Genomic DNA, 25424 nt, shown 5'->3' on the forward strand with positions numbered 1-25424 from the left:
TTAATTATGCGTGGGAAGCACACACACACACACACACACACACACACACAGGGGAGTGCGAGGGGGGGGCCGAAGGGGGGGGCGATAATTTCGTTTTACAACTTAGCATGTACTTTATGTTGTAAAGCGAGGTCCACGCTGCCTACCGACGGGGTGGGTGCGGGGGAGGGGGGGCCGAAAGCCCCCCTCTTGCACCCCCCGTGTGTGTGTGTGTGTGTGCTTCCCACGCATAATTAAACTAATGAAACTCCCAGCGTGAGACCTAACTGCTTGAATCGAGATGCTTGGTTATTCTGCACAATTAATTCATTTAAAATTGGCGCAGTTTTACATGCGCGTGCGGCCACTGAGCATGCGCATGTGGCCACAGGGCATGTTCGTAGTCGCCAGTAGTCGCTACAGCTCGTCGGTATGACAGGAATCATAACCTGATTTCTGTCAACTTTAACCGTTAATATCTCGCTTCGCGGGGCAGAGCGACACTTTTTTCTGCCAGATTCGGTCGTTTCGTGCAAAAACGCGTCGATTAAGCCCAAGTTGAACGAAATCGGTGAGGAGGCCACTATTCTTCAGATTTACCCTTTCTCTTTCTCCCCTCCCATTCCTCAGTGCGTTACCTCATCGGAGCCGTTTATAATATTAACTTGCTATTAGAAAAGTGAGTAAAAAATAACTACAACTTATTATTAAAAATTAAATAACTTATTTAAACTCTTTATTTCTTCTTTTTATATCATATTATTTTCTCTCTTTCTTATTTCCTTCCTTTCACATAATAACATTCTTTCTCTTTTTAATCTTTTCGCCCTTTGCTTATGCGTTTTTTCCATCTCCTCCTCTTCCGTTTTCTCTAAAACACATATCACGGAAAAAGTTATTTGATCCGTATGAGATCATGCAAGGCGGACCTGCCACTACGCTGGGTCGTGTTCTCCACTCTCTTCTGTCGTGCGCTTATGTCAAAACACGCTGCCGCGCAGCAATGTCTTTCTTCGTACTAAGCACGGTATTTTTCCGTGATTGACGTGCTACGTTCGCAATGCGAAAGCCGGTGCGATACATGGAAAAATACCGTGCTTGGTACGAGGAAAGACGTTGTTACGCGGCAGCGTGTTTTGACATGGGCGCACGACGAAAAAGAGTGGGGGACACGGCCTAGCATAGGGCCGTATTCATAGTCGAATCTCAAATTTGCTCTTAAGACGATCTTGGTCAAGGCGGCCTTATTCAATCAAAATCGTCTTAAGATTGGTAGATTTCATAGTCGTGAAACAAGGCGGTCTTCACGAAGATTTCGCTCAAGGAAGTCTTATTTGATTTGAGATCGCCTTGGCGAAGACCGTACTTAAAACCATGCTTATTCTCGATCGGCTGTTTCCGTACTCTTTCCGTTGGTTCCTCCAATAGGAACTTTGGATTTATTATTATCCGCACTTTCATGTATGCAATCAATGGACAAATGAGACTCTTTTGAAGTGAGGTTAACCGATAAACTCTTTCGATCGATACAAACGTGGGACAGCGCAGACCAGCACGGTGCAATCCAAGGCGTTAAGATATGTAAGTAATATTAATTTTCAAACAAATATAACTTTGGGCTACCGCACAAGCTTACTTTATGCTAAGTTTATTGATATTAAACTTAGATATGTATGTAACTTTAAACTTTAATCAACGCATGCTTATTCTTTAACTCATAACGACAATTTGTTATCGTTATAATGTTTTACTACGTGAAAAAGCTGCGCAAAGACATTGCAACAATAACGAAGTGTCGTTAAGAGTTACAGAATAGGCCTACTGCGTAATATACGTTACGGAAGAGTTTGTGCGTAGTAGTTAGATTTTAATAAAAGAATACAGTCAGTGCATGTGTGTAATCATTAATACAAAATATTTTATTTTTACAGAAATCTTGTGACCGTTCTGACCGCCCTCCTGTTTCTTTTTGTGCTGTATCGGAGGCGGATGTGACGTTTCTATACGTGTAAGTATCTCAGGTTAAACGATTTTTGTAACAGATTGCCATATTATATGCCTTATTAAACATTTTGTTATTTTTTCAGGAATCTCGTGTGCCCGTACCGGTTTGTCCACGCTTCCTGTTTGTCTTGCTTCGGGAGCGGCTGTAGCGAGTGCTGGCCTGTAGGCATTGGAAACTTGCGAGTCCTTGTCGTTTGTATACACGTAAGTATCTCAAGTTAAACGATTTTTGTAACAGACTCATATTATGTACTGCATAAGAGAAAGAGGTAAAGTGTATCAAAAATAGTGTAAAAATTTATATTTTATCCATTACATTTATTATGAAAGCTATAGGTAATTGTGGTTGCAATCGATTTAATGTTACAAATGCTTTGAAACGTTTTTTTTTTTCTCTATATCTTATATACCTTTCTTGAAAGAAAGGAGAAGAAAACTACTTCAAAGCATTTGTAGCATCAGTCTTCCGCAACCTGTATCAAAGTTTTACACTACCTCAAATTGAATCTATATCGAATTGATATCGATTTGATGTAAATTCGATTTGAGATTATCTAATAATGTTATGTATAGCTGTTATAATAAATGTTATGATTAAAACATAAATTTCTACACTATTTCTTTTAAATTATATTAATAATATTGGAATCGAAATCGATCTTTAAATTGATATAATTTCGACAAACAGTTTCGATGTCGAATTGATATCAATTCAAAATTACTGATAGATTAAAATCACCGGAGATTATTTCTCACAAATATAATTACAATTTATTCACAGAATGTCGTCCAAAGAAAATGTAAAGCCTACTAGTAAAAATAAACATTACACAACAATGGAAAGAAAAGTTTTCTTACAAATACTCGAACGGTATAAACATATTGTTGAATTAAAAAAAAGTGATGGAGCCACTTTAAAAGATAAGGATGTGGCATGGATTGAAATATGTACTGCCTATAATCAGTCTTCATTAATTGCACAAGAGGTTATAATTATTACTAAAATAATAAAGCGTTTTAACAAAGCATATATAATTGAAAACTTTTTTATTATTAGAGGACAGTACAACAACTAAAGAAATTATGGACAAATCTGAAACAAGGGCAAAGGGAAGCCTTAACTAAAGAAAAACAAGCATGCATGGCAACTGGTGGAGGACCACCAGAAGTAAAAATTGATATTGATCCTGATATTGCCAGAATCGCACCACATCTTATGAAGACAGCACCTGTTGCATTTACATCCAATATGTCTGATATAGAAATTAATGGTATGTATTAATATATTCTACGAAAATAATTTTATATACTAAACTATTTCTAATATTAATACAGTCACGTTATTTGTATAATAAATATATTTCAGATAAACGAGACTATGTTTTCGAAGTAATATCTACTGACCAAACTGTAGAATTATTGGATTCTGATAATGAAGATTACAAAAACACACACAGCAAACATATTTCTCAAGGTAGTACTTATTTATGTTGTATATTTATGTTGTTATTTATATATTACATATTATTATAAAATTTTTTATAATGTATATAAATAAATGTTAAATATGTATATGTAAAAGCATGTATTGTGTTTATGCTTTACAGATCCATGTATTTCTACGGAGAAAGATGATACGTTGTTAATGACTTTATGCAGTGGAGAAGAACAAAAAAAAGATGTACGAAAAGAAGAATTATCAAACAAATTGGAAAATGAAAAATTAAAACACACACGTTCTTTCAAACGAAAGAAGGATACAATAAGTTACAGTCAATTGTCAAACACAGAAGAAACAATACGAATAAAACGCATAAAAAGAGTAATGGCTCAAGAAAAACGATTAGCGCATATTAAACAAAAACATGAAGAGAATATGAATAATATGAAAGAAAATTATTTGAAAGAAATTCAAAATTTAGAATTGCAACATTTGAGACGAATCCAGGCTCTAGAAATAGAAATAAAAGAAACACAACTCAGATCTGAAAAGAAATCAATCTAATAATGGACATACAAACACAAGTATATATATAAACAAATGATATATATGCATATGTAAAAAATATATGTTATGTTTGTGTTTTACAGATCCACTTTTTTTCTAAAGGATGACACACTCACGACTTTATGCAGTGGATTATGAATTTTTTTAAACGAGTTATATTTTAATTTTTTTGTTGCATTAACAACGATATGTCTACTAATAGATTATTTATCTTATGTTCTATATTTTGTATACATATATGTACGTGTGTAGATGTATGTATATAATATAATGTAAGTTTATGTATGCAATATTATATGTTATATAATATTATAAATTACAGATGTGTTTAGTTCAAAGTGCAATTATGTTGCCTAAGATGTTTGTTGTTGCCTAAGATAACATTTTGTGATAAAAGATTAAAAATAAGATTGTGATAAAAGATAATAAACATATTAAGTTTATGGCTAAGATGTTATTAAAAGAAAAAATTTAAAATTATGTTACTTTATTAAGTTACTTAAGTCACTGGTATGTGCCTTACATACATTACATATATTATGTTTGAAAAAAATAAATCAATGTTCTTCAATCCATCGTGTGTAACAACTTTCATTATAAACTTCTTGGATAAACTTCCGAAAACGGCCCCCCTCCGATTTCGATGAAACTTTGTGAAAAGCTTCGTTTTGGGTCAAAATGAAAGCCCTTAAAAGGAATTTTGGCGACTCCTATGATAAAGCCATTTTTTTAAAATGATAAAATGATAAAATGATAAAAAATATAGGAAAATCTTCGTAATTCTACAGGATGTTATAAATTGAATATATACTGTTTGTATTTAATGACTTTATGTTTTTATCCTCCCCCGAAAGCACGGGAGGGGGGGGGGTGCGTGAACCTCGGTTCGCGTGGAAAGTGTATGCGTGAACTATTTCGGGACTACCGCACCTCCCCCGAAAGCACGGGGGGGGTGTGCGTGAACCTCGGTTCGCGTGGAAAGTGTATGCGTGAACTATTTCGGGACTACCGCACCTCCCCCGAAAGCACGGGGGGGGGGTGTGCGTGAACCTCGGTTCGCGTGGAAAGTGTATGCGTGAACTATTTCGGGACTACCGCACCTCCCCCGAAAGCACGGGGGGGGGTGTGCGTGAACCTTGGTTCGCGTGGAAAGTGTATGCGTGAACTATTTCGGGACTACCGCACCTCCCCCGAAAGCACGGGGGGGGGGGTGTGCGTGAACCTCGGTTCGCGTGGAAAGTGTATGCGTGAACTATTTCGGTACTACCGCACCTCCCCCGAAAGCACGGGGGGGGTGTGCGTGAACCTCGGTTCGCGTGGAAAGTGTATGCGTGAACTATTTCGGGACTACCGCACCTCCCCCGAAAGCACGGGGGGGTGTGCGTGAACCTCGGTTCGCGTGGAAAGTGTAATATATTACAAAGCATATTATTTATGTATTCTGCTGTAAGTATATAATAAAAACATTAAATCATTAAATACAAACAGTATATATTCAATTTATAACATCCTGTAGAATTACGAAGATTTTCCTATATTTTTTATCATTTTATCTAAAAAAATGGCTTTATCATAGGAGTCGCCAAAATTCCTTTTAAGGGCTTTCATTTTAACCCAAAACGAAGCTTTTCACAAAGTTTCATCGAAATCGGAGGGGGGCCGTTTTCGGAAGTCTACCCAACTTCTTATCCTATCTTCTTATCCTAATTATTATAAAATGCGTACGTTATCTTCATTAATCACACTCAAGAGGTTATAATTATTACTTACATAATAAACGTACGTCATCTTCATTAATCACACTTAAAAGGTTATAATTATTACTAACATACTAAAACGTAATAATTATTAATTACATAATAAAATGTTTTAATGAAGCATGTGTAATTAAAAGGTTTTAATTCTAAGTATTAATAGTCACGTTACTTGTATAATAAATATATTTCAGATAAACGAGACGTTTTTGAAGTAATATCTACTGACCAAAGTGTAGAATTATTGGAATCTGATAATGAAGGGGTTACATAAACGCACACAGAAAAGATATTTTTCAAGGTAGTATTTAGTCATGTTGTATATTTATATGTTAACAAATTTTTTTAAATGTATATAAATAAATGCTAGATATGTATATATAAAAGCATGTATTGTGTTTATGCTTTACAGATCCATGTATTTCTACAGAGAAAGATGATACGTTAATGGTTGCAGTGGAGAGGAACAAGAAAAAGATGTACGAAAAGAAGAATTGTCTATCTGAACAGTCGTTCGATAAGAGCATCTCGTGCGAGAAAACCATCTCCAGGTTGCCAGTGAGGCTCGGCCACCGGGACTTCATTATTGAGATTTTCTACTTCATCATCTTCTTCCAACTTATCATTTAAAATTAATGCAAGGTTGTGAAGAACAGCACATGCCACAACGATTGATGTGGACGTTAACAATTTCGTGCCAAGTCCTTTTGACAGACACGGAAATCCACGTTTCCATATGCCAAACGTCCTCTCAACAATTCTCCTTGTTCTTCCATGAATTGTATTATAACTGAAATTAATATATGTCATTAATAAACATAATACAATTAAACAACACACACACACACACACACACACACACACACACACACACACACACATATAAAATAATAATAAAAATTATATCCGAACAGTCGATCAATAAAAGCATTTCGTATGAAGAACCCGTTTTTAGGTTGTCAGTGAGATTCGGCTACCGGGACTTCATTTTCTACTTTTTCATTATCTTATATATAAAATACACATATATCGAACCTCATTTCTTCATCTGTTCTAGGATTACCAATCGGTGTAAGTAAAAAAGGCAATGCGGGATATCCAGCATCTCCTACAAGGATTCCATCTAATTCGCCTTGCCTATATCGCATATATATGCGAGAATTTTGGAAGATTCGGCTGTCGTGCTCACTACCTGGCCATTCAGGAACAATATCTAGAATTTCTGTGCGTGGCCCAACAATAATCTGTAAAGAGAACAAGTGAAATGAGAATTAAGAGATAGTTTTTGCTTTGTATATCCTTTTGTATGGAATAATTTAAGAAAATATATGTGTATGTACCTGAACATTTAAAGAAAAGTATCCTTTTCTATTTCTAAAAATTTCGTCAACATTTTGAAATCTTGTGTGGACTAGACGAATATGTGTGCAATCTATTGCGCCATCGATACTAGGAAGGCCTATGCCTCCATGACCACGTCCAAGTTCTCTAAATAATCTTTTATTCTCAGAACGTGATTCTTCTGACGATGGTATTCTTATGTATCGGTTAATGTAGCTCGCTAATAAAATGGACACTCTAAACACAATTCGTGAAATTGTTGGTTGTGATATTGTTATTATATCCCCTAAAACAAGCTGAGAAAATACATATTTATTAAATATTTTGTTAATTTATTGTTATATACATATATATGTTATATATATATATATATATATATATATATATATATATATATATATATATAATGTACACACCTGAAAACTTGCTGTTGAATAAAATCGTAAACATATTAATAACTGTAAAATAGGCGATATTGGCAAGCCTCGATTATTTATTTTGGCAAGTCCTTCTTCTACTAAAGGCAAAATGCCAAACATTACTGAATTTTTGGAAAATCGAAATCTTCTTTTAAATTCCCTTTCACTGTACACTTCAAACGGATTTGGATAATCACGAAGATATTGCTTTGGAGCACGCATCGGCAAGTTCTCTACTTCTTCCTCATCACTCGAAAAATTTAACATCTCCACATTTCTCAGATTTTCCAAATCCATTTTCAAAATAACAGAAAATTTCTGAAAAAATAAAATGTTTTATAAAACACACAATATCAGTCTGTTACAAAAATCGTACGACCGGAGGTACTTACGTGTAAAGAAACGTCGACGAATTTCGAAGACTGCAATGCCTACAGGCCAGCACGCGCTACAGCCGCTCCCGAAGCAAGACAAACAGAAAGCGTGGACAGACCGGTACGGACACACAAGATTTCTGAAAAAATAACAAAATGTTTAATAAGGCATATAATATGGCAATCTGTTACAAAAATCGTTTAACCTGAGATACTTACATGTATAGAAACGTCACATCCGCCTCCGATACAGCACAAAGAGAAACAGGAGGGCGGTCAGAACGGTCACAAGATTTCTGTAAAAATAAAATATTTTGTATTAATGATTACACATGCACTGACTGTATTCTTTTATTAAAATCTAACTACTACGCACAAACTTTTCCGTAACGTATATTACGCAGTAGGCCTATTCTGTAACTCTTAACGACACTTCGTTATCGTTGCAATGTCTTTGCGCAGCTTTTTCACGTAGTAAAACATTATAACGATAACAAATTGTCGTTATGAGTTAAAGAATAAGCCTGCATTGATTAAAGTTTAAAGTTACATACGTATCTAAGTTTAATATCAATGAACTTAGCATAAAGTAAGCTTGTGCGGTAGCCCAAAGTTATATTTGTTTGAAAATTAATATTACTTACATATCCTAACGCCCTGGATTGCACCGTGCTGGCCCACGTTTGTATCGATCGAAAGAGTTTAACGGTTAACCTCACTTCAAAACTATCTCACTACTGATTGCACACATGAAAGCAAAAAAGAAAGAACAAGATATAAGCTAGACCAACTCGATATTGTCGTTACAGAATTATATTTAAAAGTACGGCACAAACAATTGTTTGCAAAATTTGAAAGTACATGCGTAAATGTCCCAAAAACGGTTGCTTAAGACGTCCTCGGACACGTCTTGACGAAGATAACCTCATTTAGTGAAATAAGATGGTCTTAAATGACTATGAATTCACACTAAATAAGGTAGCCTTAAGGTCATGCTTAGATGTGTTTATGAATCACATCAAGACATTCCCAAATAAGATCATCTTGAATAAGGTACGCCTTGAGCGTTTGCTTAAATCCCGCCTTATTTTTAACTATGAATCTAGAGGGCATCTTAAGACGGTACTTAAGGCGATCTTAAATATAAGAACGGACTATGAATACGGCCCGTAGTGGCAGGGCGCAGCGCGTTTCATGGTCCGCCTTGTATGATCTCATACGGTGAATACCTTTTTCCGTGTACGCACGTACGTACATACAACACGCTCTCTCTTTTTCTCTCTCTCTCTCGTTCTTTTTTTCGTTGTTCTTCCTTTATTGTTCAAACATACTTTTATGCGTCGTCTGTTTTAGTTTGTCTCGTTCTTTCTCTTCATCACTCATTGTCCCAGTTTCGCTTTTACGCTCTTTTTGACTTTTTTTTACTCCATCTCTAATTCTTTCTATCTTTCTTTCCTGCATACATTCTTTGACTCTGTTTTACTCTATCCCTTTGTTCTTTCTATCGTTGCTCTTCCTATTACATTTCTTATGATTCTATTTTATACATTACTTCTCTGTCATTCTTTTCCCTTGTTCTTCGTATTTTCCTTTTCGTTCTTTTTCTTTTGCTTTGTACATTTTTTTTTCTTTTTACAGATTAATCAACAACTTTAAATTTTATTGTAAACATACAAAATGTCTACTGACACTGAAACAGACTTCGACCAAGGCATTTTTACTGACCCCAAAATAGACAACGTACAACAGATGGGAGAACGATTTACAAAATATAAACCCATTGGATTTATTAAGTTCGAATGAAGTGCTGGGTAATGTAAAAATTTACGATTCCACAGTGTAAGTATTACACCTATTAAAAAATAACAATTAAAATTTTAATTAAAAATCTAAACGTATCACACATTATCCATTTTAACTAAATAATCCATCATAACCACCACAACATACAAATTATAAAACAAAATATATAATATAAAAATAACAATAACAATAATAATAATAATAAATAATAATAATAACGATAATATAATAAATAATAATAATAACAATAATAAATAATAATAATATATATTACATTATTTCATGTTATATATCACATACTACATTAGTTCAACAGAGAAATTGTTGGATATGTGGACGGCATTGAGTCTCCCCGATTAGTGGGAGACAAGCAACAATATAAATTTTTTAAATTCTTTCTTAATAACGCAAATGGGAGACGTGTTCAAGTCGTAGCCTGGAACAAAGAAATAAAAAACGTTGAAAGTATAATTATACCAAACCACGTAAGTATTTAACCACATTCTTTCTCCTTTCTCCTTAATCCTTCCTCCTTCTTTCCTTCCTTCTTCCTTCCTTATATAATTTTAAAACTAAAATAATTTTTACAGATTATGCATTTAGATGGAGTTCAGGCTCGCGCTTTTAAGCATGCTAATTTCAATAATGGAAATGTTGCTTACAAACTTCATATAAAAAGTAACAGTATAATTAATAATTTGGGGAAATATGAGCCTACCAGCTCTTCAAGTCATGGACCCATACCAATTTTATTAAAAGATGTTATGAATTCTTCTGGATATATTCGTAAGTCACAAATGTTTATATATAAATTGTAAATAATAAAAATATATAAAAATATAATAATAATGTTAATTGTTACAATTGTTGTTTTTAATATTATTTTTTGTGTAAAAATTTGATAAGAAAGGTCACATAAAAATTGTAAGACTTAATTTTTGAATAGGTGATTTGTATTAGCAGTGGTTTGTAGTCTTAAAATAGTTATACGTTTTAAAATTTAGAAAATAAGTGTTGCAACCTTTATGTGACCTATCTTACATAATATGTATATGAATAATTATATATACACAAGCATATATATATATTAAATACACGGGAAAAAATGTTAAGTCTCTACAGCCGATGGCCACGGCTATTATGACCTGACTCTGTTAAGCCGGCGGGTGAAGTTACAGAAGCTTCGGCACTCAGGCAGTTTTAGCCTGGGAGTGTTAAGCAGTTTGTACGGTACAGCGAACAAGCCGCGCTTGCCTGAGAGACCACTCATAGAGGCCTAACTCTCACTGTATATTTCTTCTGTGTGTGTATACACACACACACACGACTGACAGATGACAGAAAGATATATAGATTATGTAAACTAAATACGATTGATAAATCTTATTCTTCAACAAATGGTTGTCTTTATAATAAACCTTTTTCTAAATGAATCTCTTTTTTAGGGGTAATTTCAAACAATAATTTCAAAGTATATATATACATTTGATCATAAACATTTACTTTATTATAGTTTAATTGTAAGCAGAATATGTAGTATATATGATATATATGTAATAGAGGAAAAATTAATTTCTGTCGCTTTGTGAGTAAATATCCTTTTTTTCATAAAATAATAGTCGAATCTCACAGTTTTCTGAGAATGAAATTATTATTATTATTATTATTTTTATTTGATTGATACATGGGTTCACAAACGTTATTTTACAATATATATTTAGTCGCGACATACAACGAGCCCTGATATTTAACCAGTAGACACTGATGTTCGTCTGGTAATAATTTCGCATCTTTTAACATAAACCCTGATGTACATTTTTCAACATTATAAGCGTAGCAATGGTCGTCAAAATAAACACTTTGAAAAAGTTGCATAAGCAAATACAATTTATTTTTTGTTATAAATATACCTTTAATTCTACCAAATATTGGTAAATAGTCATTACCCTGCATATCAGTTACAAGAATCATATCAATTTCGTAATTAATCCCATCTAGTTGCGCGTGCCGTGTTTTAATGACTTCTTCATCAGCTATGTTACATGGGAAATACTTTATTTTGTTACCTTCGTCTAAATTCTCGAAATGTTCGAATTTTACTCTATCGCGTTGTATATTTTTGTCAAACGTTCGTAGGCTAATCGTAATTGATTTCTAATACTTAATGTCCACAATAAATTCTTTCTACTGCTGGTGGATACAGCAGTTAATTTAAGCTGTCTATGTTTCGATTCGTATTTCATACCCCAATAGTGGACGAGTGGTCCATTCTTATTTAATGTACGTACGAGATGAGTCATATTATGGAATTTGAACGTCAAATCTCCATACATTTTTTTGTATAAAGAAAGGAAGCTCGGAACTGTTTCATCTAATGCAGTTACATGGCCTGACACGATTCTTGGCGAAGTGATTATCGATATAATTTTTCTGAATAAAACGTACAGCGCCCAAGTTTCGTTGTTTTCTTCGATTTTATCGCCTACTAACAAGCCGAAATATCTCGTAAAGGATATCATTTCTGATGTCGACATTTTGAGTTTCTTTTTCGTCTGAATGTGTTCTTTTCTTATAATTGGCACTTTATTTTGTATGTAACCGTATTCGAACGTTTCTAATCGATTATTTAGAAACTCTAATGTAAACAATTTTTGCTTAAATATCAAATCATGGCAAATGTGTACCATGGTATAATTTGCAGTTCCCTCAAAAATATCGTGCATTATATCTAAAGTAACGTTCTCACATACATAATAATCTTCTACAAGATGAAAGACGCATTTTTCTTTAATGCCAGTTTCAGCTGGGTTTTTACTTTCACAGTCCGCATTATAAGATTCTAAAGTCCTTATCAAATCGAAATTTTCGGTAACAAAAGTTTTAATCTCTGGAATGGTGGCCTTGCATAACCGGCAAGGTTTACCAGAATTAAACGTATCGATAAATCCCAACATTTCATTTAAGCCTAAATTATCACCTAAAACTAAAGACAGTATAAAATAGACTTTGTGCTCTTTGCCATTTACCTTTACAAGAAATCCATCTTTTCTCAAATCATTTAATTCCGAAATTAATTTTGCAAATATTTTAAAATTTCCAAATTGTTTTCGATGACTTGCTTGAAACAGACCTACTAGTAATATATTTTCCAATTGCAAGGCATATTGCGGAGGGAAACAAGGTAGAGATGCATATACAGAACCAAATTTTTGTTTTCCGGCATTAGAGCCAAGTGCATTGCCGCTTTCCCATTCATCTTGGAAAATGAATACGGGAAGTACAAGTTTATTTCCGAAAGACTTCGTTTTTTCTTTCCATACGTCCCCTTGTATAAAGTTCTTAATGATATCATTTTCCAGTTTTAAATTATTCATGTAATTTATTATTAGATCAAATGTTCCTGGTATTTCCAAAAGAAGTTTTAAACTCCACTTTAGTGGAATATACGTAGCGTATGATTTAACTTCTAAATTTTTTTCAGTTCCAAATTCTGCATTTTTTGTAATTGACCCTACACTGTATTCGATTGGCATAATCATAAGATCGTTTTGCTCATAATATGAAAATCTTTTATGCTCCGTTTGAAATTCCGATAAAATTATATTATACTTGAAAATTTTAAAATTATTCTCATATCGCGTACTACAGATGAATCATATTTCTGCGACAAATATTCCATTTTTTGTAGTATATGATTTGTATATGTAACATTAACAAAATGTATTATTGTATCCACAACTAGTTGCACAACATTCCGCGGTATTACTGGATTGTTGTACAATTGCAATGTTAACAACATCATTTCAGCTCCCAAGTCGATTGGATTTGACATAATGAGATTTATATAATTTATCGTACTAAGTTTATTATATATAGAAATTACAAAAAGTGTAACATTTACTTCAATTAAGGCGTGTAATATGCCGAAACAAATATATGATCGGTTAAACTATATATTACATTTCTTTTAATATGTTTTTCCTTTGATAAACAAACTGACAATATTAATTATTTTTATCGACTTTCTGTAGTTCATCTATAAGTTTCGTCACTATCGTGTATGTTTTAGTATTTTGAAGTGAAACTTCTTTAGGCACGGTAGTGAATTCGATTCGCGACACGAAAAAGTGTAACGTAAGTGAAACTTCTTTGGTACGGTAGTAAGTTCGATTGTGCGACACAAATAGTGTAACGAAAATTTGACCAATAGGCGTACGGCGTTGGCGAGATGGTTCTTCTTCTGGCACGGTAGTAAGTTCGATTATGCGACACGGAAAGTGTAACGAAAATTCGACCAATAGGCGTACGAAATGAAACTTCTTTGGTACGGTAGTAAGTTCGATTGTGCGATACGGAAAATGTAACGAAAATTTGACCAATAGGCGTACGAAATGAAACTTCTTTGGTACGGTAGTAAGTTCGATTGTGCGACACGGAAAATGTAACGAAAATTCGACCAATAGGCGTACGGCGTTGGCGAGACGGTTCTTCTTCTGGCACGGTAGTAAGTTCGATTATGCGACACGAAAAGTGTAACGAAAATTCGACCAATAGGCGTACAAAATGAAACTTCTTTGGTACGGTAGTAAGTTCGATTGTGCGACACGGAAAATGTAACGAAAATTCGACCAATAGGCGTACGAAATGAAACTTCTTTGGTACGGTAGTAAGTTTGATTGTGCGACACGGAAAATGTAACGAAAATTCGACCAATAGGCGTACGAAATGAAACTTCTTTGGTACGGTAGTAAGTTCGATTGTGCGACACGGAAAATGTAACGAAAATTCGACCAATAGGCGTACGGCGTTGGCGAGACGGTTCTTCTTCTGGCACGGTAGTAAGTTCGATTATGCGACACGAAAAGTGTAACGAAAATTTTCGACCAATTGGCGTACGAAATGAAACTTCTTTAATTGGTACGGTAGTAAGTTCGATTGTGCGACACGAAAAAACGTCACGAAATAGTGTCACGAAAATTCGACCAACAGGCGTACAAAGTGAAACTCCTTTTGGATCGGTGAGTAAATTCGATTTTGCGACTCGAAAACGCGTCACGAAAATTCGATCAGGCGTACGGCACTGGCAAGACGGATATAGTGAGAACTGCGTATAACACTATATTTTCGAGTTGCGGGCGGCTTGGAGTGACTAATTCCGTTGCATTGTTTTTGTATTAATTTCAGAAAAGTTATGGCAAAGCCTTGCCTTCAGAAGTTTCACTTCTAACGCGCGTGGCGACCACACGCATGATTTTTTTATTTGCATTTTTGTAAATATGTGTTTGAAAAAAACACCCAAATATGGCGACATTCCGGCGTAAAGTCGGTATTTAATGCAAAAAAGGCTTTGTAACAATAATCGAAAGCCTCGATAATTTTGTTAGATTCAATTTTAAAATTTAAATTATTTATAATCACAAAAACATATGTATTTTTATCGGTGGAACCTTCGTTAAGTAGATCTCCGATGAATGCTACGTATGGGAGGGCACTATGGAAAGCTTGTAACTTTGCTTTGAAGTCAGTTAGTTCTTCAGAAGTCTGTACAAAAAAATTCAAAAAATTTAATTACAAATATTAAATTGACTAAAAATATATTTCATTTCTATAACTATTTTATTTTAATTTTTCTTAATAGTTATAAAATTGTAAATAATAATTGTAATATAATAAATTTGTAAATAATTATAATATAATAAAAAAAACTGATAAAAATTGTAAATATTCTTTGTAAATAATTTTTGTAAATAATCTATATATATACGAAAACCGAACATTTTCATAAATTAATGAATTACCTTAAAATGAACAAAAAAACTGTTAATCACATCTGCAGAAGTTGGTAATGAACCATCGCTTTTCCTTTTACGTACGATCACTCCCAAAATTTTCGGCAGACAAAGAAATGCTGCAATATGTTCTTTTCCTGCGGCAAAATTGAAATTTAAGCATTACGACTTACGAGTACATCCTCTTTGATGTGATACATATACACCTAATATAATTCACCTGCTGCAATCAAATTTTCCTTTAAAAAGACCTCTGTCAAGTTAGCACCCCCACCATGAAAAATCGGAATAAGATACGTACCAAAATTAAGTGCTATTTAGGTGCTAATTTAGTGCTCTATTCCTGATTTTAGTGCTCAAGCCGTTTAGCAGAAATTTGCATTTGAAAGTGGCGGTGCTAGATTCACGTCAAGCTAGCACCCCCAACCCTAAATACGTACAAAAATAAAAATTAAATAGTGCTAAAATTAAGTGCTTTTTAAGTGCTTTCAGAAGCATTTGACAGAATTGAGCTATCTGTTACAATTTAAAAGATACAAGATAAAAAAGCGATCACATATAGTATACGAACAAGAATAAAGTACCTTTCAACATCGCAATACGGGATCGGTTCTAGCGTTAAACTATTTCCTGATTTTGGTGCTCCAAAAATATACAACATCTGATTTTAGTGCTCACCCCTTGTCGTCGAAAAAACACCTTTAATTTGCAGAGCGTCAAAACTAACAAGAATAAAGTACCTTTCAACATCGCAATACGGAATCGGTTCTAGCGTTAAACTATTTCCTGATTTTGGTGCTCCAAAAATTTAAAACATTTGATTTTGGTGCTCACCCCTTGTCGTCAAAAAAACACCCTTAATTTGCAGAGCGTTAAAACTAACAAGAATAAAGTGCCTTTCAACATCGCAATACGGGATCGGTTCTAGCGTTAAACTATTTCCTGATTTTCATGCTAGTTAAATATATTTTACATAACATATTAAATTTATTGCATATAAAAAATTTTAATTACAGTATATTAATATATGTACGGTATTACCTATATATGTATATATATATATATATATATATATATATATATATATATATTATAATTTTTCGTAATTTTATACAACAATATAAGTATAAAGCATAAAAAATCAAGGTATTACAAATATTAATGGAACTATAAGCATTATATTGCATACAAAACAATTTCAGGACAGGTAACATAGTTTTCATGTAAGATCTTTTCTGCATGTTTACAATCGTCGTATTTAACCCACTTATTGTTATTTCTATAACATATAGCTGTATAATGGCCATCAGTTGCACTCCTTGTTTGTTTTCTAGGTGCCGTATAGTTGACAATACCAATAAGAAGATAATCTCTTTCAAGAAATGTAAATTTAATTTGTTTGGGGATATCACTTAATTTTATCTGAGATACTTCTTCAGCTGCGATTTCTAGCATAATATAGGGTCCTAAAAATAGAGAAATATTTACTGTAATAAATACAAAAAATTAAAAATTTGCACATTGCTTCCTCATCATTACAGATCGCCACCATTGCTCCTATTTTATTTCGCTCACAAAGCTCCTCTATGAAGAAGCTTGTATTTTATTTGATGCATAATTATTAGTATTTATTTGTTTTGGCTTCCTCATAGAGAAAGCTTTATGAGCGAAATCAAATAGGAGCAATGGTGGCAATCTGTAATGATGAGAAAACAATGTGCAAATTTCTAATTTGCACATTTTCTTAAATTTTAAACTTAATCTTTTTATGAATTGATAGAGCTTAGTAGCACAAGTGGAGTTTTACAATCGACGCAATGTCAAATCGATGTTGACTTTGGGAGTTCAGGCTACATGGTCCAATATGGACTTCGCATATGGACCTTTAATCGCGTATAAATCTGGGTCTAATCAACCAAATCTTAAAGAATTATATATTAAATAGAGATAGAAAGGACAGAAGAATATAATAGAATTATAAACAGCCTGATATCTCAAAATTGGCGGAATAAGTTAGAGCAACCACGGACATTTCTCAAAAAATTCAAAATTTTATAAACAAAGAACCCTTTTACCGATTATCGCCAAATTCAATACCAACCTTCTTTTAATGATACTCTATATAAAATTACATGTATAACTTATACATGTAACTTTTTTAGCAGAAATCGGTAATCCCTTCACCGATCCTCGCCAAATTCAGAACAACCTTTCTTTAATGATTTATATAAGATTACATGTATAACTTGTACACTTTTTAGGCAAAAATTGGTAACTCCTTCACCAATCCTTGGTAAATTCAACATCAACCTTTAATAATATTCCATCCATAAAAAAATTAAGCTCGATATCTCAAAATTTGCGGAAATTAGAGTAATCATTTTTTTAGATAGAAATCGGTAACTCCTTTATTATTAGCAATTTTTCTAATTCTATTATATTCTTTAGTATTTTCTACCCCTATTTCATATATAATTCTTTAAGATTTGGTTAATCAGTTCTTGAGTTATAGAAATTTCGGTAAATTTGGCACACATACACACACACACACTAAGTCACACGCATGCACACATACGGACATTTTTTAAAATTACGATTTTTCGATGTTTTACAACATTCTGAACACATTGGCATCGAAAACTAAAAAAACAATTTTTTCTTTAGTCTTTTCTATCTCCTATTTCATATATAATTCTTTAAAATTTGGTTGATTAGACCCAGCTTTATATGCGATCAAAGGTCCATATACGTAGTTTATGAAAACAAAGCTTCCTCTATAAGGAAGCAAAAATTTATAATAGTGCAGTAATAATTAATAAGCTTTATACCTATTAACTAATACCTGGAACACGAATAACACGAATATGTCAGTTATGTCAAGTATTTAATGTAGGTAATTTAAAATAATAATTACCTGTATGTGAAAATACTGTTGTCTCCAAACCATTGCAATTTATTCGACCGCAATATCGAGATCCCTGTATGATCATGTTGTTTTCTACAGTCTCAAAGTCCTGGTGCGTCAATAAATTAATATCTGCATGCATCAGTGGAAATTCTTTTATTCTTTCTAAACAACCATTTGAACATGTAGATATTTCTTTAAAAGAAGAACATTTTGCAAATAATTTGTTGGCTAATGTGCCAACATTCACCGTGCAATCAATTAAGTTGCAATTGTTTGGTAATAATTTTTTTGTAAAAATCTCATCTAAGATCTGAGCTCTCAACTTATATGTATATTTTGTAATACCATGGGATGCTGTATCTAAAACTAATTGGAAAAATGTATTTGATTCTTGCAAAGACATAAAATGTTTTATCTCCTTTTTATCGAAATATGCTGCTATAAATAATTTTAACAAACTATCAAAGGCGCAAGTGTTAGTAACAGAAAATTTGTTAGCTTCTATTTTTATTGCCTTAACCGATATATTGCCACCATTTTTTATAATTGGCATTTTCTTAACTTTATCATGTGAGAATAGATTATCGGCACTATCCGCATGCAGATATTTGCTCTTCCTCTTTGTCTTAGTTGTGGCTAACCGCGCCAATTTTCTATTTCCCTCGTTGGTAATATATCACTCGCGATATTATTGTCATTGCAATTTTTGCACATTCGTGCTTGGCCATATCCTTCTTCGCTCACGGGTGTAGAGCATGCATCTATCGCATGCACTGCTTTATTACAAATATAACATTTGTGTGCACCGGTAGGTATGTCTCCATTCGCACATACTGGACATGCTGGATTTGGTATGCTTGATACATTTATATCGTCATTAAATGCTTCAACTACATTTTTGTTTATTTCCTCATGCACTGAAAAAAAAGCTTAGTTAGATTAGGTTGCAATAATCCAGGCTTGGTTAATGTTATCAAGAACGTTGATGAAATAGTTTCAACGTATAGGTGATTGTGACGAAATAATTTGGTTAATGTTGACAAATAATTCTAGCAAAACCTGATATGATTTGGTTAATATTGGCAAAGTTTGATAATTATTACCAAGTAATGATAAATGTAACCAAACGATTTGATAAGTATAAATTGATAGTTTATTAGTAATTATAAAATGATTCAGAAAATATAACACAAAGGAACAATAGACTAATAGCTTTCGTAAAGAATAATCTGATTATTTAGCACTGCCTATTAAATTTAGTAATACTTTCTAAATAATGAAATTGCTTACTAAATAATTGAGTAACTGTCAGCAAACCAATCAGATAAGGCTTTTGAAGACAATTTATTACTAATTACCAAACTGTTCGTTAATTATCATTAAACTATTTGATAATAAGTACTACATAATTTAATTGACTCAACTAAACGCAAAATTTGCTTTTTTAAAATATTTATAATTATTACAAAATGTTTTGTTATTATTATTATAATCGGTAATAATAATCAAATATTTGAAAAAAAAAACTATTAGTAAATGCATCTCACAAATTTACCAAGGATTTCTTTTCCAGTGTGTGATTCTTCTGTTGTATCTACTAGATAATTCGATCGCACATTTGCAAGTTTGACTCGTCCGCTTAGAAAGTTGACATGCTTCAATACAAACTCGTCAACTCGCATCGGTGTTTCTTCATTTTTGAGTAGTATATTCTTTACTATATTAAAATCTCCTTCCACCGATGCACTACTGGCTGGAATTCGCCCGTATCCAAATTTATCATGACAGACGCATGACCACATTGGTAAATACTTAATATGCGTCATTATTTTATTCGCAAATCTTGGCAAATAATGTGCATTTTTACGATCACCTTCAATAACATTAATTTTTTCTGCGACATCTCTTTCAATCTCTTTGGCCCATTCTATCCATTTGTTTGTACGATCGTTATCTTCAACATTTTCTTCTTCTTCGTCAATAATGCTGTCTTTCGTTGTTTCACATAAATTTTCTTCTATCATTGAAGACATAAAAGATTTAATTTTCATTTTATATTCTTCGCAGATTGTTGTAGTGCCCTCTTCTGTTACTCCCTCTGTTTCGCTGCGTGCAATTATTAAAATAGATGTTAAAATCATTTTTGCTGTTTCTTCATTTCAGCATAAAATTAACTGACCCAACACAGATAAATAAAAATGTTTAATACGAGGTCGGACATCTTTCAAGAAATTTGCATAAATTTTTATGAAGTGTGCTACATCGATCCGAATATAACAGTCAGGTACATGAGCATCTTTACAGGCATCGGCATAATGTTCCATCGTTAAATATCCGGTAAAACTGCGAATTGCTGCTGTCAAGAGAGCAATAGAAAAGTCACAGACGACTTCTCGAGGACAAGGTACACCTGTTCGTATCCATTCAATGAGCCAAAATTGGATAGAATTCGTTGTATGGCTCTCTGTTAACATTTGTGTTACAGGGAAAAGTCCGCTTCGATCACAATTTATAACACAGTTGTATAAAAGTATATGTTTAGAATTTGAGTTATCGGGTTTTCGAATTTTCTTCACAATGCTCCCTGTTGCATCTATAAATATACATGCCGGTTGTGAAGCAGCGTATGCTCGGTACACATCTAATTGGTAATTTCCCCAATAATGCACATAAAACGGATTCATCCCGATGTTATGAATAATTCCTGCTAATTTATCAAATTGCATTATATACAAAGCTTTTATTGGATCTTCGTCAACATAATTTTTTCGCAAAACTTCATATTTTGCGGTACGTAATACTCCTGTAGTGTATAAGTGTGGGGGCTCTACCGTGTCATCCATACATTCTTCTGCCAATTGTACTCTATAAGCCATTGCAGATTTTCCACGCATATTTTGTACGACAGTTTCTCGTATGGGTTTGCGAAGATAACGTTTACCGCAACGTCCATTACCTTCAGTAAATGTACACGTTATTATCGTGCTCAATTCGTTTTTGTCAGAGTTATCTATTTTGCAATTAATAATAGAACCGCATCGACAAGTTCCACTTGCGTATCCTGATTGTCCATCACGAGTCAATTTATGGTTTTTAAAATTGAAGCCACATGACAATTTAGTAGCTTCCCAAATTTTCTGAGAAATTTCATGCTGCCACATTCCTGATTGCAAAATTGTATGATGCCGTATCATTCTTCCTTTATACTTATCTTTCTTCTGATATTTTTTATGAATTACCATAGCTTTAAAATTATTTTTTGGTATATTTATGGTGAAGATAGTTTTCTTACGTGACTGCATTACGCGCTGATAAGACTCGTCAGATGACGCCCCAGACTCATTAATATCTGATGATTGCTCTTTAGAAGTATTATTTTCTTCATCGTCTGTCTTATTAATATCCCGATCAATAGAAGAAAAATAACTCATTAATTCATTTCGAACATTATGCTTGTTACACACAACAAATGTGTACAAAGCAATTGGCGTCATAATATTATCCATCTCATCTGATAACGTATACCATATTCTACTATGTTTTGATATGATTTTGCCGTCATCTAACACAATATCGTTTTTATAATGTATTAATAATTCCATTACTTTGTCCTTATCTATTTTAATAGGTCTTCCGCGATTAAACATGACTAACAACTTTATATTTAACTACAATAAAACTATAATAATATACTACACCACAACGCAAGTTACACTAGTACGCGCTTACGAATCGTGGGATCGACTGAACTGCATCTACTGTCCACGAACCTTTGCAGATCTTATGTCTCTTGTTCGATTGCCTCGCACAAACGCACAAACAAAAAATAGTCGATTAAAACAAAGTAATGGAAGATTGGCGTGGGTTAACAACAACGAATGTCTTAAGGCGATCGTGGTATGTTAAGGTATTCCTTTCACGGAGGAGCGTATTTTGTAGGCGCTTAAGCAGGGCCTCAGCAAACTCTTGTATATTGCATTACAATTGATTATTATGTTTAATTATAAGAAAAAAGTGAAAATATTATGTGTATTTAGAAGTTTTTCATTTTTCGGTAAATTTTACTGTCAGAACAATATGGCAACGCTGCGCTTTTCAGGGCGCCGATTGTAAAATGTGAAGTTCATAACAAAAGTGTCAATGTAAGTGTCAATTTCATTAATCAAAGAATATTGTGACATTTTCTTTTTATCAAAGAGAGATTTTATAATAATAATGAGTGATAAAAAACCTAAAGTGAGGAGTAATGTGGGCAAAAATAAGAGACAATTTGTGAAAAAAAAAGTTGATAAACCGTACGTGATGAACTGAAGTGTGACATGAGCGCACAGCTTGCAGCGTTGCCAAATAATTCCTTGAAAGTCGCCATTAAAATATTCATCTATAAACCACATTTCAAGTCAACTTTTAACATAAATATTTTGTTTAAATATTCGGTGACTCTGTATTTTTATCCGCACTATCGAAAGTATAGAGTTTAGCGAATATGTAACGCAGTTAATATTTAATATCTTAAAATATTTAATAAACAAATTATTACATTGAAATGTAAAAAATAGACTTTTTCGATAACGTCACATAAAATATTGAATTTTCAAAGTCATAATTCTTCTTTATATGTTCGGTAATGTGGTTTAATTTTTTTCTGGCGTAAAGATATGCATTTTAACTTTCTCGTACCAAAAAATCAGTTAATTCTTAAGACTTTGGTGTCATGAAAGGAATACCTTAAGGTGCCAGTTCATGAGACGCTGAAAATGAGCGTCAACAAGGTAAACGTGATGGTTTCGCTTTCACGCTAGCGTCAAAAAAATAAAGTTGAATTTGTTTAATATTCAGCGTCGTCGCTGAATCGTCGTTAATCGTCCCAGTACAATAAAACATAGACTTCGAAATATGTAAAATATTAATTATTTTCAAATAATATCTTTTAGTAATAATATTTTGTAGATATATATATATAAATAAAAAATATTATTTCTGAAGATTTTTGCTTGCTGAAAATGAGCGTCGAAAGTCAACGTGAAAAGGCATTTTTAATATGTATATATGTAAAATATCAGAATAATAAATTTCTTCATTTCAATTTCTTCAGGTTCAAACCCTGGCTGGGGTAATATTTTTCGCAATAAAAATTTAAAACTATTTAATTTAGAAATTACATCAACTGACCAGTACCCATAGTCGAAATTAATAATGTCTCGATGATTGATCCGAAAAATGTGCTGTGTGAATCCGACAAACCAAGTTGGCTCACGGTTTTTCAATGTTCATATCGAAAAGACGTTATATATTGCCAGTCACGGTCAATTTAAAGAAATTACTTGAATTATATAAAATATATTAACTAGACATCACAGGCGCGCCCTTTAATATTTCACTATTTATATATTTAACTTTAATATTTATATATATATACCTATATATTTATATATTTATATATTTAACTTTAATATTTCACTATATTACTTATCCACACAACTGTCAAAATATGCCATGATAGCCGCTCATGAAGTAAGCGCAGGGAGATAATCAATCGACATCGCGGAAAAGCGACAACAATACTTCGATAGATTCTAATATCGATGACATGTCCTTTTTAGAAGAGGACTAGCATAAAAATCTGGAAATAGTTTAACGCTAGAACCGATCCCGTATCGCGATGTTGAAAGGTGCTTTATTCTTGTTAATTTTGACGCTCTGCAAATTAAAAGTGTTTTTTCGACGACAAGGGGTGAGCACCAAAATCAGATGTTTTATATTTTTGGAGCACCAAAATCAGGAAATAGTTTAACGCTAGAACCGATCCCGTATCGCGATGTTGAAAGGTGCTTTATTCTTGTTAATTTTGACGCTCTGCAAATTAAGGGTGTTTTTTCGACGACAAGGAGTGAGCACCAAAATCAGATGTTTTATATTTTTGGAGCACCAAAATCAGGAAATAGTTTAACGCTAGAACCGATCCCGTATTGCGATGTTGAAAAGTACTTTATTCTTGTTAGTTTTGACACTCTGCAAATTAAGGGTGTCTTTTCGACGACAAGGGGTGAGCACCAAAATCAGATGTTTTATATTTTTGGAGCACCAAAATCAGGAAATAGTTTAACGCTAGAACCGATCCCGTATTGCGATGTTGAAAAGTACTTTATTCTTGTTCGTATACTATATGTGATCGCTTTTTTATCTTGTATCTTTTAAATTGTAACAGATAGCTCAATTCTGTCAAATGCTTCTAAAAGCACTTAAAAAGCACTTAATTTTAGCACTATTTAATTTTTATTTTTGTACGTATTTAGGGTTGGGGGTGCTAGCTTGACGTGAATCTAGCACCGCCACTTTCAAATGCAAATTTCTGCTAAACGGCTTGAGCACTAAAATCAGGAATAGAGCACTAAATTAGCACCTAAATAGCACTTAATTTTGGTACGTATCTTATTCCGATTTTTCATGGTGGGGGTGCTAACTTGACAGAGGTTTAAACAGGACAGTTTTTTTTTTAGTGCGGCGTATTTGACGATCGTGGAAGCCACTGTACCCCAATTTTCAATAAAATTATTTTTCGACTCTTCATGCGTGGCATCAAAATCATGAGACAACTGTCGAAATACAAACAAGTATTTAATTATAGTAATTAAAATATACCTTTACAAAGATACAGTAATTAAAATACAAAATTTACCAATAAAAACCCGAAATTCGATCGTAAACATTTGTACGTGTCAAAATAGTTTTTAATATTCTTGCATCGTTGTCTATATAAGAATGTTTGATTCCACTTTTCGACTACTTCATCCAGTGGTTCATCATTTTGTTGCAGCCATTCAATATCACTTTCTTGTTGAATTTGTGGAATGTCTGTAATTAGAAGCCCAATTAATAACGTCTATAATTGAAAGTTACAAGAAGAAGTTATTTTGGAATAATTACGCAAATAAAATAAGTTGTAAGAAAAATCTTAATGCAGTTATCCAAGTAATTTCATTATACCTTCATGTAATAATCTTTTGTCCTTTATTATATCGCATTTAATTAATTTCTTTCTGTA

General features: G+C 33.0%; 2 protein-coding genes across 4 annotated transcripts; one reads left to right on the plus strand and one right to left on the minus strand.

Moving 5' to 3' along the window:
- Window positions 1–1514: 1514 nt before the first annotated feature.
- LOC139813363 (uncharacterized) lies at window positions 1515–4552 on the plus strand. The gene is made up of 7 exons (XM_071778851.1): window positions 1515–1560; window positions 1911–1987; window positions 2067–2187; window positions 3041–3254; window positions 3350–3457; window positions 3591–4008; window positions 4075–4552. The coding sequence occupies exons 4-6, from the start codon at window positions 3125–3127 to the stop codon at window positions 3986–3988; spliced, it is 636 nt and encodes a 211-aa protein (XP_071634952.1). The 5' UTR covers window positions 1515–1560; window positions 1911–1987; window positions 2067–2187; window positions 3041–3124; the 3' UTR covers window positions 3989–4008; window positions 4075–4552.
- A 1457-nt stretch (window positions 4553–6009) lies between these two features.
- Window positions 6010–8972, minus strand: LOC139813362 (putative nuclease HARBI1). Of its 3 annotated transcripts, none has more exons than XM_071778849.1 (8): window positions 8741–8972; window positions 8524–8613; window positions 8099–8175; window positions 7898–8019; window positions 7503–7823; window positions 7086–7382; window positions 6781–6989; window positions 6010–6535 (listed from the first exon to the last, which is right to left on the minus strand). In XM_071778849.1, the coding sequence occupies exons 5-8, from the start codon at window positions 7800–7802 to the stop codon at window positions 6244–6246; spliced, it is 1098 nt and encodes a 365-aa protein (XP_071634950.1). In that variant the 5' UTR covers window positions 7803–7823; window positions 7898–8019; window positions 8099–8175; window positions 8524–8613; window positions 8741–8972; the 3' UTR covers window positions 6010–6243. The 3 variants fall into 3 exon arrangements, with proteins under 3 accessions (XP_071634950.1, XP_071634948.1, XP_071634951.1); XM_071778847.1 differs by having other exon boundaries at window positions 8524–8616; XM_071778850.1 differs by lacking the exons at window positions 8524–8613; window positions 8741–8972 and having other exon boundaries at window positions 8099–8252.
- Window positions 8973–25424: the final 16452 nt, after the last annotated feature.

Source organism: Temnothorax longispinosus, chromosome 5, assembly GCF_030848805.1.
Source record: "Temnothorax longispinosus isolate EJ_2023e chromosome 5, Tlon_JGU_v1, whole genome shotgun sequence".
NCBI classification, from domain to species: domain Eukaryota; kingdom Metazoa; phylum Arthropoda; class Insecta; order Hymenoptera; family Formicidae; genus Temnothorax; species Temnothorax longispinosus.